The 15,599-nt window shown below is 46.2% G+C and overlaps 1 protein-coding gene across 1 annotated transcript in view; it reads left to right on the top strand.

Moving 5' to 3' along the window:
* Positions 1 to 13,157: 13,157 nt before the first annotated feature.
* Positions 13,158 to 15,599, top strand: part of TMEFF1 (transmembrane protein with EGF like and two follistatin like domains 1) — a 76,382-nt gene continuing 73,940 nt past the window's right edge. The window contains exon 1 of the mRNA XM_035126088.3: positions 13,158 to 14,188. Coding sequence (XP_034981979.1) covers positions 14,011 to 14,188 — 178 coding nt within the window. The 5' untranslated portion in view covers positions 13,158 to 14,010. The remainder of the gene's footprint in view (positions 14,189 to 15,599) is intronic.

The raw sequence follows: 15,599 nt of genomic DNA, 5'->3' as shown, positions 1-15,599 counted from the left end.
CTTTTGAAAAGCTAAGCAATATTTAAAATGTTCCACTTCCTAAAAATGTTTGTGCAATTTAGTTTTTGCATAGTATAACGTCAGCATAATTTCCCTTAACATATAACTGAATAATATCAAATTTTCATTCTTTCTCCCAATCTGTCTTGTCATACATTCCATTCTGGACTGTAAATCATTTTATTTAATTATGTTTTAAAGGGGGAAATCAATATTTTTATAATACTTTATAAAATGCAAATGGTTCACAAAACATTATAATATTGTTATTTTAATTTTACTTGCAGACAATGATCCCAGTTATGCAAGTGTGGTTTTAAAAAAAACACCAAAAACACTTATGAGTGTGCAGGATTGTAGCTATAAATATTAGATATTATTCACTTCACACAACCTATAATTTGTGTTTAATAAAGAAGTCTAGCCTAATAGCTTGTTGTGCTAAATAATCAATGTTTAGGGCAGGTGAGGATGAAAATAAGTGGATATCAACAGGCAGGAGTAACCATCATATTTAGAGGTAGTGAAGCAGAACCCAGAAGGAGATGGTAATGCCAAATAAAAACACCCAAATGAAAGAGATATGCATCCACAAAGATGCGAGGAATCCTTTTATCTGAGCCATACTTTTTTAAAAAAATCACTGTGTTTTATTTTTTTCAAGTAGGAAATATTCTTAATAGGCAATTATAAAATAAATGTTACATAAATATTTGAGGTAAACATGTAATATGTACTGGAAAAGGAATAGGCATAGTTCCAAGAGTGAAAAGTGAAGTCATGGGTGCATATAATGCCAAACATCTTTCAAATTTTGTGAGCTTGCAATAGGTTTGCAAAGCCTTTAAGGATAATAAGTCATAATGTTATGAACCACCCTGTGATCTCTGGATAAAGGATGGTATACAAATTTGATAATAAAAAAAAAGTTGGATCTTGATCTATGGTCCAAGACTGGATTGTGTGTCATATTGAAGTTTTCCCCTATCTGCCTCCACAAAAGCTTGCAATTTCTTTAAAAGAAGGGCAAAAAAGACCATTGTTTCACACTGATGCTGCAGTCAGTAAAATGTGTCTTTGGCGCAGCATCGTAACAGGAAAGCCATTATAGGCAAAATTTTGGTGTTCTTGGGAAGCTGTCGCCAGCTTGTTTTTCACTGTAAAAAGCTATGACAATGTCCCTTGTTTTGGAGAACACGGAGTTTCATTAGGAGGTCCCTGCTGTGGGTCAGAATTTTGGACATCTGGTTTGTCAAGTGGGCCCCAGTTTCAAAAGTCTTCTCAATTCCTTGATTTTTGTTCAGTTCTGTCAGCTATACAGTAGTGGTTTGAAGGGGTTGCAATGTTGTCTTCCAGTTGTCCTCCTTCTGCTTCTTGAATTGCCCCCCTGTTTCATTGCTAAAAATGGCTAGGAGGGCCTTTGCTGTTTCCTTCCCTACCAGTGGGGTCCCCATTGCCATTTTTGGAGCTGCAGAGACATGCCTGTTAACTGGGTGCACTCCAAGGTCCTTCAGGGAATAATACAAGGTGATATTGTGTTCCTTAGCCCTGTAGTCCCCCGTAATATCCCCTCTCATCCCTGGTGTGGTGGATTTTTTTTACAAAAAATGAAGCCCATTTTTAGTGGGATTGGTTGCAGGGCTCAGAATCAAGCACCTGCCATTATTGCAGGTTAGTTCTTATGTTCCTGACATACTATGGAAGCACTTAATATACTATGGAAAATCTGATGTAGCAATTGAACCATTAGCATCAGTAACTTACTATATGCACTCAGCATAATTACAGTCAGTGCAGATCAGCTGCAATATAGGTTTTATGGCACTTAGGGGGGTGGTTTAAAGCAGTGATAGCCATGCCTGAGCAATTATTGAACTGGGGAAAGAAAGAGAATAATTGAACCAGGAAACTCTCTTCAACATGAAAGTAAGTAATAAGAATTACACCTCAAAACACTGTAACAGCCAAAAGTGAGGTACCCTAAGCAATTAATATATGGTGGCTTTAAAGATATAATTCTTCATGTCTCTTAACATTTACTCTATTCCATTGTCTAGCTTGTAGATTTTATGTAGCTGGTGGATGGCTGCCAGTGTGCACTTATGAGCAATAAGTAAATACCAGATGAATTATTCAATAAAATATTACAGAAAGAAATGCAATCCTAAAAATACCCTAGTAAGGAGTTTGATACAGTATCTATCTCAGAAACTCAATTTGAATAATATGTGTAATTGGATCAAAATAAAAACTGACCTATACTAATAGGTGCTAGCTATTTTTTATTACCCATACCCTTTGACATTGATTGACAACTCAGTCTACAGCTGAATAATAAAGGCAGAACCCTCCCATTTGGAGTACAATTGTTCCCCCCAGCCTAAAGATTCAGCAACCCTTTCTTTCTATCCAAAACTCATTACAAACAAATCCACATCCACTCTCACTCCCTTTGATTTTATGTTGTATTTTTAAAAACATTTTTATTTACTACTGCTATAAACCAATCAGCATTCTTATCAAACCAAAACACAATTCACAAAGGAAGTGTTTTATTCCAAAATACCTGACAGAGACTTTTTGCAATAAGGAAATGGGCAGGAAAATGCATGGAAAGTGTGGGATAATGCTTGTGTTGATGAAGGGTTGTTTAATCTCCCTGAAGACCAATCAGGTGCATGCTCAAGAAACAGGTCATCTCAAAGTGCCCTTACAATGGAAGACTCTGTGTGTGTGTGCATGTGCAGGTGTGCATGGAGCAGGCACCCCCAAACTGCGGCCCTCCAGATGTTTTGGCCTACAACTCCCATGATCCCTAGCTAACAGGACCAGTGGTCAGGGATGATGGGAATTGTAGTCCAAAACATCTAGAGTGCTGAAGTCTGGGGATGCCTGGCATGGAGCATCAAGCATCGCTGCTGGTTCCTGAGATGGAGAGAGGTCAATTGTGGGATGCTCAGTGCACTGCAGGCACAGTCGTAGAGCTAATCCAACACTCCTGCTGCTGTGCTTGTACCATGCTGAGCTCCCTGAACATTGCAACCTCTCCAGCTTGGGAACCAGCAGCAACACCTGGCATTGGGAAGGACAGATAACTGCTACTTGTGTACACCCATGCCTCCCCCTGGTAAATAGGTTTTCCAGAGTTTTGTATTGTTGCTAGCACCTGTCCATGCAGGAAATGGAGGCCCATTTTATACTGCCATTTTCACTTTGTGCAGGATACCTGGGAAGATCAGATGCATTGAGGAGCCATGGTTTCCTTCTACTTGTATGATCCTGCACAAGTCTCCGCTCGTATGCTCTGCCTCCACCCCCACCCCAGAAGAAGGAGATGAGCTTTACAGTTGACATTCTGCAGTGATTTGTTTCCCTGAATCTAGGAGTTCCACTAAAACATAGTTACCTGCAGCAGCCACCTAATGGCTTCTATAAAGACATATTGCAGTCCCACCCCCCTTACTGTTTTACTTGATATTTCTTATTGATGAATACTCTGCCACCAATGAACATATTTCTTTAAAAAAAGAGAGATGAGCTTTTGCTTTTGACCTAACCACAGTTCCCCATTACATCTGAACATGTGGTTTCTTTAAATGGTGGTTTGTTGAAATAGGCCAGGATCAAACCACAGTTTAAAGCAAAGTGGGGAATCTTTTTTTTCCTGTCAGGGGCTGTAATTCCTTCAGCAATAACATACCAGGGGTTGTATGGCAGTGGTGAGCAGGACTGGAACCCCAAAACAGCACGGCATTCCCCCTTTCTTCTTTTCTTTTCTGCCACCCATTTTCTTTGCTCTCTGCCACCCACTTCCCCCACTTTTCCCTCCTTGCTACCTATACAAAATTTGGCTGAGGGCTGCAGAAGGAAAACCTCCCCACCTCTTCCTCCTTATGACCACACAAGGGGGAGCGCAACCTTGAGGCTTATGCAGGTTCAGGAACTTAGCAGGAATCCATAGTTTCCTGCTATGTCTCAACAGACCCTAGGTCAACCCTTCCTAAGCACTCAGAGTACTTTTCACTTTACACTGGTTCTCCCAGCTCCAAGTAACAGGACTGACACAACTTTTAGTTTTTCTAGCTATCCACTGGAAAACGAGGGACAATGCTGTCCCAGAATCTTCTGTGACATGTAGAGGACTCTGGGACATCAATGTAAATACCAGAAGGTAACAACCACTCCTTCAATTCATCATTCCAACTCTTTTGTTTCCCTTGCTAGTTAAGGGGGGGGGCAATGTATGGGCCCTTTGCCCAAAGGCTTCCACAATCATGCCCTAGGTGGGTAATCACCTCTTTTCTGTAAGTTTTGAAAGGCATTTGCCTATCTAGAAAGATCTGGCAGATGTGTTCCCCAGGAGCATGAATTTGCAAAGGCATCTAGACACGTGGTGTGCATTGTCTTTCAGACATGTGGTTGTCCTTTAAGCATGAACTGAGAACGCAGAAAATCATCTTTTGCTCCAATGTGTGACACACAGATTCAAGTGCTTCCTTTTTATGAAACCCTGGTCTGAGCCCTTGTGATTTTAAATGTTTTAAATGCAAGAACAAATATAAGTTGTTTCCTTTCAATGAAGTTGCACACAGCATGCCCTGTGATGGATTTTGTGGGGAGGAAAGTCAATAATCTAATCTATATGAACCTGGCAGTAATTACGAGTCACTGGAACATGTAAACAAAATCTGAGAATAGCAGCAGACGTTGCTAGTGAGCCACAGAAAATGTAAAGCATATTGTTATGAGTTTGGGTGAGTGGTGAGGAAGTAAGCTGTATGCCAGGACCCTTCTAACTACTAGATCCAACAAGTGTTAAAATATAAGGCAGGCTAGCTTTCTCTGCTGGTGAGCCATTAAGGGGAACAAGGAAAGGGGCTCCCTCAACCTGCGGATAGTTAAAAGGACAAAACCAGAGTTGAGACGTGAAAGTTTGCAGTGATGTGAGCTAGAGGCTAAGTAGCAAACTAGGAGCGAAGGGAAACAGAGGGACATTGGATTTCTGTTTGAATCCAAGGCTGCTCCTATTGGGGAAAGCAAGGGGTGTTAATGCTATGAACCCCTCCATTGCAGGCTCAGGATATATATATGTGTAAATAAACCACATATCCTAAAGACACCACAGCCAAAGGAAATATGAACCGTGGGTAAGCACCCAGAATCCCTGAAATCTCACACCGCTTGGAGATTGGGGTGGCATGCAACAATATATAATTAAGCCTATGCTCATGCTACAGGATTCCAAGCCCCACTGAACCAACCCTCTGGGGCTTCTAAGTGTCTATATATTACTTTTTAATTCAGGTGTATTCAGCTGGATTCTATGGGACTTCTTTATATGTGTATATTTATTTACATAGTACTTTTTGTCTGTATAATTCTAAGCACCATATCATGGGTTCCCTGGTGGTCTCCCATCTGGGCACATCAGCAGACCTGCCAAGTGTCCCTATTTTCAAGAGACAGCCCCAGATTTACAGAAGCCATTGTGGCACGTCCCTCTGCTGGCTCACTGGTCACCAGAGTACTAAAAGGCCTGGTGAGCTCCTATGGTTGGATCATTTCATCTGCCTGAGAGAAAGGAGATGGAAATGTAAGTACGACTTCTCTCAGCATTGGAATTCTGTGATGATAGTGAGTTTTGATGTGTGAATGCCGTTTAGGGACAGGAGAGTACTAACTGTGAGCCTCATTTCTCACATTTTTCTCTTTCTTTCCTGGGCTTTCAAGGCTGGGAAAGTGTTTTCCCAGTTGGGAAGGAGAAATAAGATTTCGCCTCTCCCTGAGACCTCCCCCTCCACACTCCTCTTTCAGAGGACATAAAAGGTAAAACCATTCAGCATATAGGTGTTGCTTCCGTAGTAATATTAGTCCCTAAGGTTTCTTAAGAAAGGTCTCTCTGTAACTGTCTGAGGCCTATTTCGAGGTTCTGAAAAATAAAAATATTCCATATTGCTCTTTGTGTCTCTGTAAGCTCTGCATACATCCTGCCAGAAGAGGATGGCGGAAGAGGGTGGCCCAAGAAAATATGATGGTAATGTCTATTTCTAGGGATATGTTCAGTGTATATAAGAATGTCCCTAAAACAATTATAATTGCTAACCTTCTCTTCTTTTCCATTCAGATAATATAAGAGTAGAAGACCTGAAGGGAGAGCAGGGGCCCTGAAGTTGTCCATCATCTGTGAGCAGCAGGACAGCAGACTGAGAAGACAGACAGGTCACCTAGTCGAAGTCATCCCAGCTAGGATGAGAGGCATCCCTGCTATCTCTTCCAATAAAAAAATCAGAACAAAAAAATAGCCAGGGCCAAAGAATGGCAGTAGGGATGGTAATTTAGGTAAACCGATTTCCTCTCATGTGCTCCTTCGTAGTAAAATTTCAGGGTGAGGACTCGGAGCCATGGAAGTTCTTGGAACTTGTGGAAGGGCTGTACCTCAGGGGTAGGTGGCCTGATTTACATAAAGAAAGCGGACTGATGGAGAAAGGATGGGGCAGTTACCCCTTCTCAAGTGGGCTCCTTTCCAACCAACAAAGAAACACAGCTCTCCACCTTTCCACTGCCAGCCCCCGACAGGCTAGTAAGACTTTTTGCAGGCTAGTAACTCTCGTAGGTTATTCTGTGCTGTGTTCGTATTTGGTTCGATTGTCATTTGTGTTGGTGACTCACTTTCCCCATTGCAGGTTGCAATGTAGGCTTGAGACCATCTTTCAGCAGATCTGCCTTCATGCTGTCCTTTCCCATCACTAGCCTCCTTCTGTTGCTTGGTTCCTCGAACACTGGAGGCTGTGAGCGCAACCATGAACCACAGAACCTGAACATGGAGTTTGCCCTCGGTCTCCACCAACGCTGGGCAGAGCTCAACCACGGAATGAACCTTTCCATTTCCCCAGTGAGCGTGTCTCTTTCTTTGTGGCTCAAGGAAGCACATTGGCCCAGCAGCAGCATGCTCTGATACAGCACTCATGGCAAGGCCACCCCCTGAGAAACAGCTTTTCGGTCATGAACTTCACCTTACAGCTCAGACTGTCAAGGCAGTGGATGGTATGTGCTAGGTCAATACTGACCATTGCCTCTCTTCAGCCACACATGAACAGTTCTTCCTCTGAGACAGCCACCCTCCTGGGGCACCAGGTCCACCAGTCATGGTAGGCTCCAGAGAGCAGGAACGAGGAAAGATGCACGGGCACCACCACGGGGGACCAAGGGGCGGAGAGCATGGGACTTCTGATTAAGCCAATTTAAGGCTGATTTTAAAGTGTGTATGCATGTTCCAGACTTAAAACTGATTCATCAGAACTGCTGCCTTCTCATAATACACCAGAATCGGTCACGCAGAGGGAGCTTTAGGGCTGGGCATCTCTTAAGGAATTCTCTGCACCCTCATCCAAACTACAGTACGCAGGGGTGACTGGAATACATACAACCAATATACTGTATGTTTATGGTATAGAGAGTCCCCAAGGAAGAGAGCTGTGAGACTCTAGCACAGAGACTCTAGCACAGAGACTGGAGTCCACAGCAATGCTTCCCTCTCCAGTTTTGGCTGGCATGTAAGAGATATTTCTATACCAGGCATCCCCAAACTGCAGCCCTCCAGATGTTTTGGCCTACAACTTCCATGATCCCTAGCTAACAGGACCCAGTGGTCAGGGATAATGGGAATTGTAGCCCAAAACATCTGGAGGTCTGAAGTTTGGGCATGCCTGGTCTATACTGACTCGCTGCTGGTGTGTGAGAGACTATGGCTATTCCCTTTCCCTCTTGGCAATGTGCTTTCTCCTTTTGGCTAACAGTGTCACTGTTAGGCTGATGATATCCTATCCCACACTATTTTCACTTTCACTTCTTTCTCTCCTTCTGCTCATACTAATATTTCCCAATGTTTTATAGCTATACCTGGCTGGATATTGGATCATTGTAGTTCAAACTGAAGATGCAGAAGGCAGAATTTACTGGGATTTCCCCAAACCTTCACTTTTGCCTTCTCTCAGCTTGCATCATCTCCCTTGAGTCTTCTCAGCAAATTTCAAGAGTTTGCCATACATTTAAAGCACATTATGGATGGCCTTCCCCAGAGAGTTATGGGAACTGTAGTGCTACAATTCACAGCACCTTAAAAAACTACAGATTCCATGACTCATTGGGGAAAGCCATGTGCTTTAAATGTATGGTGTAGATTTACATGGGCCACGTTCAACCCCTGGCAAATTGAGGTAGTGCTGGGGAAAAGACCCATGTCTAAAACCTTGGAGAGGCATTGCCGGTCAGTGCAATATGGATAGAACTATAATCAACAATTCCTACATTCCTATTGAAGCTTTAAAGACTGTCAGTTTTCTTTCTATAATATTTCCCAAATTCTAATGACACTAACCCTTTTTCAAAACCTTGTCTTCTCTCATCTTTATTATTGTGATGTTTTCTTAGCCCTCCTGCAATTTTTTCTTTGCTATAAATCAGTGGACTTACATGTACGGTATGTACAGCATGCACAGAATTCGAGAGCCCTGCATCTAAAAGCCCCCCAAAGTTATTAGTATGTACTGGTAACTGAGAGGATACCTTTGAAACATGACCATTGCTGAATTCAGGTATCAATTACTGCATTGTTTCTGCTCTTCATTTCTCCTGCTCCCCAATTAAAGTCAGTGGAGGGAGATTAATTAGGACAGGTTCACCAACCCAGTGCACAAGAAGGCTCCAGACTTTGAGGTAAGTTGCCTGCCTATCTAGAAAGAAAGCTAGGAAGCATAACCTAAGCAATTTCTGTTAAATGAGCCAGGCTGTCTGCTTCTGCCTGTCAGTGTGTTTAGCCAATGCATTAAGTCAGCAATGTGATTGATAAGTGACTTGTTTGGACACCAGGCTACAGGAATCCCTGGGATCCTAACAAGGCCGGATTTATAATGGCACAATTGAAGTACCGTAATTGCACCTAGGCCCATGCCAACAGGGACCCCCGACTCTTGAGCTTTCATTTTTAAAAAGTCAGTCTCTAGCTTCTAGAAAGAAGTTATGTGTCATGGACTGCCCAAGGCACTGATGGGTGGTTTGCAGAGGACCCTGGGGAGGGCTCCAGTGGGCTGGGGAGCTGACTGTCTGATCCAGGGGGAGCCTGATGCTGAGGATCCTGGGAAGGGTACGGGGGGGGGGAAGAGATTTTCCTTCACCTGCACCTCCCTATACACAGCTGCCAGGGTCCATCTCTGGGCACTGTCAAGGTGCCCATCATGCCACCCACTCTGTCAATTGTCAGACATTGGGTCTAGTGATGATCCACCTGCCCCCATCCACTTTGCAGGAGGCAATGACATCGACCCCTTCACGTAGGTCCTGAAGGCATGAACAGAGGTGTGAACAGATGGAGCAGGTCTAGTCACCCAGGCAGAACATTAGCAAGTACTAAAGAACAGAACAGCAGGATTTACCAGGATTGCATGATGGGGCATCAACAGTAGAACCATGTCCAGATCAAGGGAATTAATAGTCCCAACTGTATTCTGCCTTGGTCAGACCCCACCTAGAGTACTGTGTCCAGTTCTGAGCACCACAATTTAATAAGGATATTGATAAGCTGGGATGTGTGCAGAGGAGGATGACCAAGATGATCAAGGGTCTAGAAACAAAGCCTTGTGAGGAACAATTGAAGGAGCTGGGTATGTTTAGGCTGGAAAAGAGGAGATTGAGAGGAAATAGGATAGCCATCTTCAAACAGCTAAATGTCTGTCACGTGGAGGATGGAGCAAGCTTGTTTTTTCCTGCTCTGAAGGGTAGGATCCAAACCAATGGCTTCAAGTTACGAAAATGAAGATTCTGAGTAAATATCAGGAAGAACTTTCTGACAGCAAGAGTTGGTTGACAGTGGAACAGACTCCCTTGTGAGATTGTGGAGGTTTTAAAGCAGAGGCTTCATTGGAGGTTTTAAAGCAGAGGCTGGATTGCCATCTCTCCTGGAAGTTTTAGCTGAGATTTCTGCACTCTGGGGGTTAGGACTATGACCCTTGGGGTCCCTTCCGAAACTACAATTCTGGGTTTCTATGTTGTTTTTGGATCAATATCGTATTTGCTTGAGTGGCCATATCTCCTGCAGTGCTGTTGGGTAACTGCACCTTTGCAAAGACGTGTGTGTTGCCTGCTATGCCTTTGAACAGTGTTTTTGCATGTGTATCACACATCTGAGCACTAAAGCTTTTTTTTGGGAAAACATCATCTGAGTCCATGTTCTCCCATGACTGGGAGCCAGGACATTATGAAGCATAATGCAAGGGCAACTATCTAAGCCAGGCGTCCCCAACCTGATGCAAGCAGAGTTTCTGCAGCACAGACCAATGAAGAGTTTGCCTGGGCAGGTGTAGTGGCACAAAGTTGGACAGGAGAAGGAGGATAGATGCCACCTCTTTAGGTTTTTCAAGGATGTTGGGAGAAGTTCCGAGGCCATTCCACCTCCTCTGTTTTTGACTCAGAAACTCCAGTGGGTGCAGAATGAAATGGCAAGACTCCTTACGGGGGCTTTGCCGTGGGATCACATTCACCCAGTGCTATACCAGTTGCACTGGTTCCCAGTGGAGTACAGGATCAGGTTTAAGGTGCTGGTTTTAACCTTCAAAGCCCTATACAGCCTAGGACCCTCTGGTATGCCCCACGGAGGACCTTATGGTCTGCAAACAACACTCTGAAGATCCCGGGCCCCAGGGAAATTAGACTGGCCTCAACCAGAGCCAGGGCCTTTTCAGCCGTGGCCCTGGCCTGGTGAAATGCTCTCCCACAAGAGACTAGGGCCCTCTGGGATTTGACATCTTTCTGCAGGGCCTGCAAGATGGAGTTGTTCCACCAGGCCTTTGGCCAGGGGTCAGTCCGACCTATTTTCCTTTGTATAAGAACAAGCATGAAGGAGGCCTCTCAGCCTGTTCACAGGTCCTTATATGATCAGTGAAAACCGTTAGTCCTGGTAAGTATTAACCACTCTCAAACCTAACCTGATAACTGCCTTTTGTTCAGATTTTAATTTGTCTGAATTAATCTTAAATTGTATTATAATTAACTGGTGCCTGTTTTTATGTATACTGTGTTATTTGTATGATGTTAGCCACTCTGAGCCTGGCTTCGGCTTGGGAGGGCGGGGTACACATAAAATTATTATTATTATTATTATTATTATTATTATTATTATTATTTTGCTGTTCATTGAACACCCCCCCAATCAATTGAGTATTTTTATTATTTTATTATCACTGACCACGATTCTTCCTTTTCTCAGCACATTTGCAAAAATTAAAATCAAAATCAAAGAAAGGAAGAACAGTTCTTATTAATGAAGTTGCTCTGAAGTGACATATGATTAATCAGCAAAGGCTGTTACCAAAAGCAAGAATGGAAAGTTGACTAGGCAGTTCCAATGCAGGCTCAACCTCACAAGGTCCCCTGTTGGAAGCGAGGAAAAGCCCCAGAATGGAAAAAAGTGCTAACTCTGTTGCCTTCCCCTTTTGTAAGATTTGCACAGCCCATGGAAGAAATATTTGAAAACAGGAAGGGGGAGCTAAGAAGTGCCATGCCTGTTTGCCTTCCCTTTGCTTTTCTGCCCATGGAAAGGCATATTGAAAAGGATCGGGAAAGAGAAGCTTTCTTGTAATTTATATGCTGACCAAGCACTGGATACCGTTTCCAATCAGTTCAACAGCACTTCTCTCACACACCAGGTCCTGGGCCCCACTTGGGGTTTCTGGCAAGGACTACCTCTAAGGCACAGAAATGTTGTCTCTCTTCTCATTAATAATAAAAAATATTTACAAAGTTTTTAAACACTCAGGGCTATTTCCTCCTCAGAAAAGTTGGAAAGCTTAGGTATTTAAGTTGGCAACTGGTTTAAGTTTGTGTTTTTAATTCAACACAAGGAGCCTCAAAGTAGACTCCAATCTCTCTTCAGGTGGTAATTCAACATATGTTTACCTTGAAAGAAGAGCTTGCTAACTAGGGACTAGGCTGTGTTGTTGTTTTCTAACTGTAGCAGTAAAAGGAGTTCTTCTGCAGTAGCAATTGGACAAGGTTTGAGCCTTCCCCAGTGTAAAATGTTTGGCTGGTGACAAAGCACAGATGTAACCCAGGTACAGGGCTCACCCAACAGAAACTGGAAGGTACTTGGTTTGTTTAATGATGCTCAAAGGTGGGAGTCCTACAACAGGGAAGGGAACTGACATTTTTTTCTCCAACAACACCCATCTCTCCCTGACAATTGGAAAGACACTCAGTCACTTATGCTCTATTGATTGGGACAATGAGGCAAGATGTGGCGTGCCTGTGCATTTACCTCTTGGCTGAATGAAGAGAGACCGGTATCTGTTTTGTGCCTCCTCCAATAAACCATGCAGCAGTGTGGCACAATGGCTGGGGAGCTGAACTTGGATCAAGGAGGTCTTGGTGCAAATCCCAGCTCAGCCACAAATGACATCTGGCGGCCTACCTCACTCTCCCCAGAAAACCTTGCCTCTGTCTGAAACCGAATGCTTCTACATTCTGTGTCTTTTCTCCTTCAACACCAGCATCTTACCAACCTGAATCATATTCTGCTGCATACGAAAAGCAAGTCTATAGGCCACAAACCAGCACTGGGCTCAACAGACAAAACAAAACAGCCTTAGCTCTTCTGAAAGCAACAGGCTTAATTTTGTATTGGTTATTTGAGGCCAGAGTAGATGGTTCAGACCATCTGATTGTGCTAATGGTAGCTCCACAGTACAGCTGTTTGCCATTTCACTTGAGCCAAGCAGTAGCTACCAAAGCAGTCCCTGCAAGCAAGCAGTTTGTTTGCAGTGGTGTACCTGGAGTTGGCTGGGGGGGGGGTCACAAAAAACGCATCTCTCTAAGCTAGCTTGGGGTGGCTAGGAGCCCACCCATGCACAATTAGATGTGTTCAGGGGTGCAGTGCCAAAGGTGTCAAAAGGCTCTCTTTTTTTAGTTTCTGGTGGTGGGGAGGGACACAAATAAAGAGTGGGGATGCCGCTTCAGCTCCTTGCCAAGGGTGCAAGGGAGCCTAGGTGCATCTCTGCTTGTTTGCCCGGGCCTTTTTGCCTCTGCCAAACTTCAGGAGGAAGAAGTTACAGAGCACTCACACCTGAATCCTGAACCTACTCATGTGGGAATAGCACGTGGCAGGCAGTGCTCCAGGATAGGCTTCCTACTGAGGTTGCTCCTCGCCCAGCGCTAAGTGGAGTTTCTTTACTCCAGAGTAAACGAGAGCAGCGGGGGACAGACACCCACCCACCCACCCACAACCGGGGCAGAGGGGGGGGGGCAAAAGTCTGTGGCAAGCCATCGCTCCCTTCCTCTCCCAGCGCACCCGTGGCGGGCTGCTTGCTTTCGCGAGGGGGGACTCCAGCTCTCTCCCCAAGTGTGCCTAAAGACAAGGTGGGAGAGCGGGGCTCCCGATTACCGTCGATTGATCGAGCGGCGGCGGGTGAGGAGAGATCGTTCTCCCAAGGCGGGCGCGCAGGCGGAGGAACCACTTCACGGGGGTGTTGGCGTGGTGGCCGGCGGTCCGGAAGAGGGGGGCGTGGCAGCCCGGCGCCGGACCCCCTATACTGCCCCTGTCCCGGGGGAGGAGGCTGGCGGCGGCGGCAGCAGCAGCAGCAGCAGCAGCGCCACGTGGCCCCCACTCCCTGACTCTCCCCCTCCCATCCCCTCCATCTCGCACCCCCTCCCATCCCTTTGTTGTAGCCGGAGCAGTAGCAGCGGCAGCATCGTCCGCGACGGCAGCAGCGAGCAGGCGCCGCCACCGAAGCGCACAAAGGGGCTCCGGGAAGAGGCAGGCGGTGTCCAGGGCGCCGGGGAAAAGGCGGAGGGTAGAGCAGCAGCCGCGGTTCCGAAGAGCCCAGAGGCGGCCCGGGATGCGGAGGGCTGGTTGGCAGCAGCAAGGCCGGCGGGTCCGCGCTCCTCCGGGCGCCGCCCGCTGATCCCCAGCTGGGCCCTGCGGCGGCAGCGGGCCCCCTCCCCGGCCTTTCGCCAGCCCTCGCCATGGCGGCCCCCGCCCGGCCCCGAGCCTCGCCCGGCTGCTGCAGCGGCGCCGCCATCCTGGCGCTCGCGGTGGCCCTGTGCGCTCTGGCCCCGGCGCGGACGTCCAACCCGCTCTCGCCGGCCGCGCCGGCCGCGGATTGCGCCGCCGGCAAAGGGAAGGCGGGCAGCAACTGCTCAGGTAAGCGCCCAGGACGACGACGCCCCCGCCGGCGGGCAGGGCAGGGCAAGGCTGGGCTAGTGGGCGGCGGGCGGAGAGGGGCCGCGGCGCTCAGCATCCTTGCTCCCTCGCCGCCCCGCGAGCGCTTCCTCTCGCCACATGGGTTCCTTCACAATACCCGCCGTCTCTCCCCCCCCCCGTGCGCGCCTCGTGTACCTTCCCCTCCCTTGCTCTCCAAGCTCCATCGCCAGCTCCATCTTTGCCTCTGCCTCCCTGTCAGTCGCTCATTTTAAAAACCTTCGTGCACATGTTTCTTTCTCTTTTCCCTCTCCACCCCCCCCCACTCAGTCCAAAGTTGCGCGCGTGCTTGGTCAGAATGAATTTGGTGGGACTTGTTTCTAAATAAACGAGCATAGGATCGAAGGCATCGTGGCAAGGAGCGTGCGCCTCTGATTCCGCGAGCGAGCGAGCGCGCGCACACACCGTCGCTTTGCTTCCTTCGCGCTTGTTTTATTTTAGTGAGTTTGTGCTTCTCTCATGCCCAGTTCTGAGGAAATGGGTCAGGTTAACCTTAGTAGCGTCCAGTGAGGCAGGCAAGTCTGAGAGACTTCTGGAAGGCGAACCAGCCAGTTTTATGGGTGAGCAGGGACTTTTTTCTTTTTAAAGGTTCCAGGTTATCTTTCGTTTCAGAGCCTTGAGCTACTCTGGACAGTGCTTTTAAATAACGGAATGCCTTAGGCTGCAGACCCCAGGAGCAAGTCTCATTAAATTCAGTATGCCTTACATGGAATAGAGATATGTGTAGGATTGCTCTGTTAATCTACAAGAGGCTTTATGAAATCAGAGAAGTGTAATGTAGTTCTCACCTGCTGGTAAGCATGTTTACTCAGAATAAATTCATTTGAGTTTAATGGGACTTGAATTAGGACAATTTCCTAACTTGGAAGATGTGAATTCCAGGCAGGGAAGGGAGTGAGCACGGGGGGGGGGGGAATCTCAAGCTCCAGTACCAGTTATTTCAGAAATTGAATGCTGTCTGGTTCTAAATGTGATATGAAAAACACTGGCTGTATAACCGCATGCACATACAAGCATGCTTTCTTTTCTCCTCTTGCACAGATTTTCCATCCTTGTGCATATCTGATATATATTATCACATGTGCATTTCCTTCCTTGTGCAGACACACATGTAGGACTGCTGTGCATACATCCATACAATGCATCTGATCTTTTCAGTGCACGGTTGAGGAGGTCATGAAAATAGGGAGGCATCCAGCAAATCCGGGAGTGAGAGCACTGACCTTGTGTGGGCAGTGAGGAGTCAACAGTTCATGTATCCGGAACTGGTGGCGATAGGGGGTGCCAGTTCATTTCATGCTTCTGGGAACAAAGACCTTGCAGCCCCTGGTCTCAGAAGGTGTTTTTATTTCGG

The sequence above is a fragment of the Zootoca vivipara genome, chromosome 8 (assembly GCF_965207765.1).
Source record: "Zootoca vivipara chromosome 8, rZooViv2.hap1.1, whole genome shotgun sequence".
In the NCBI taxonomy this organism is placed as follows: domain Eukaryota; kingdom Metazoa; phylum Chordata; class Lepidosauria; order Squamata; family Lacertidae; genus Zootoca; species Zootoca vivipara.
The sequence above is the reverse complement of the archived record's forward strand: the minus strand, read 5'-3'. Positions and strand labels throughout refer to the sequence as shown.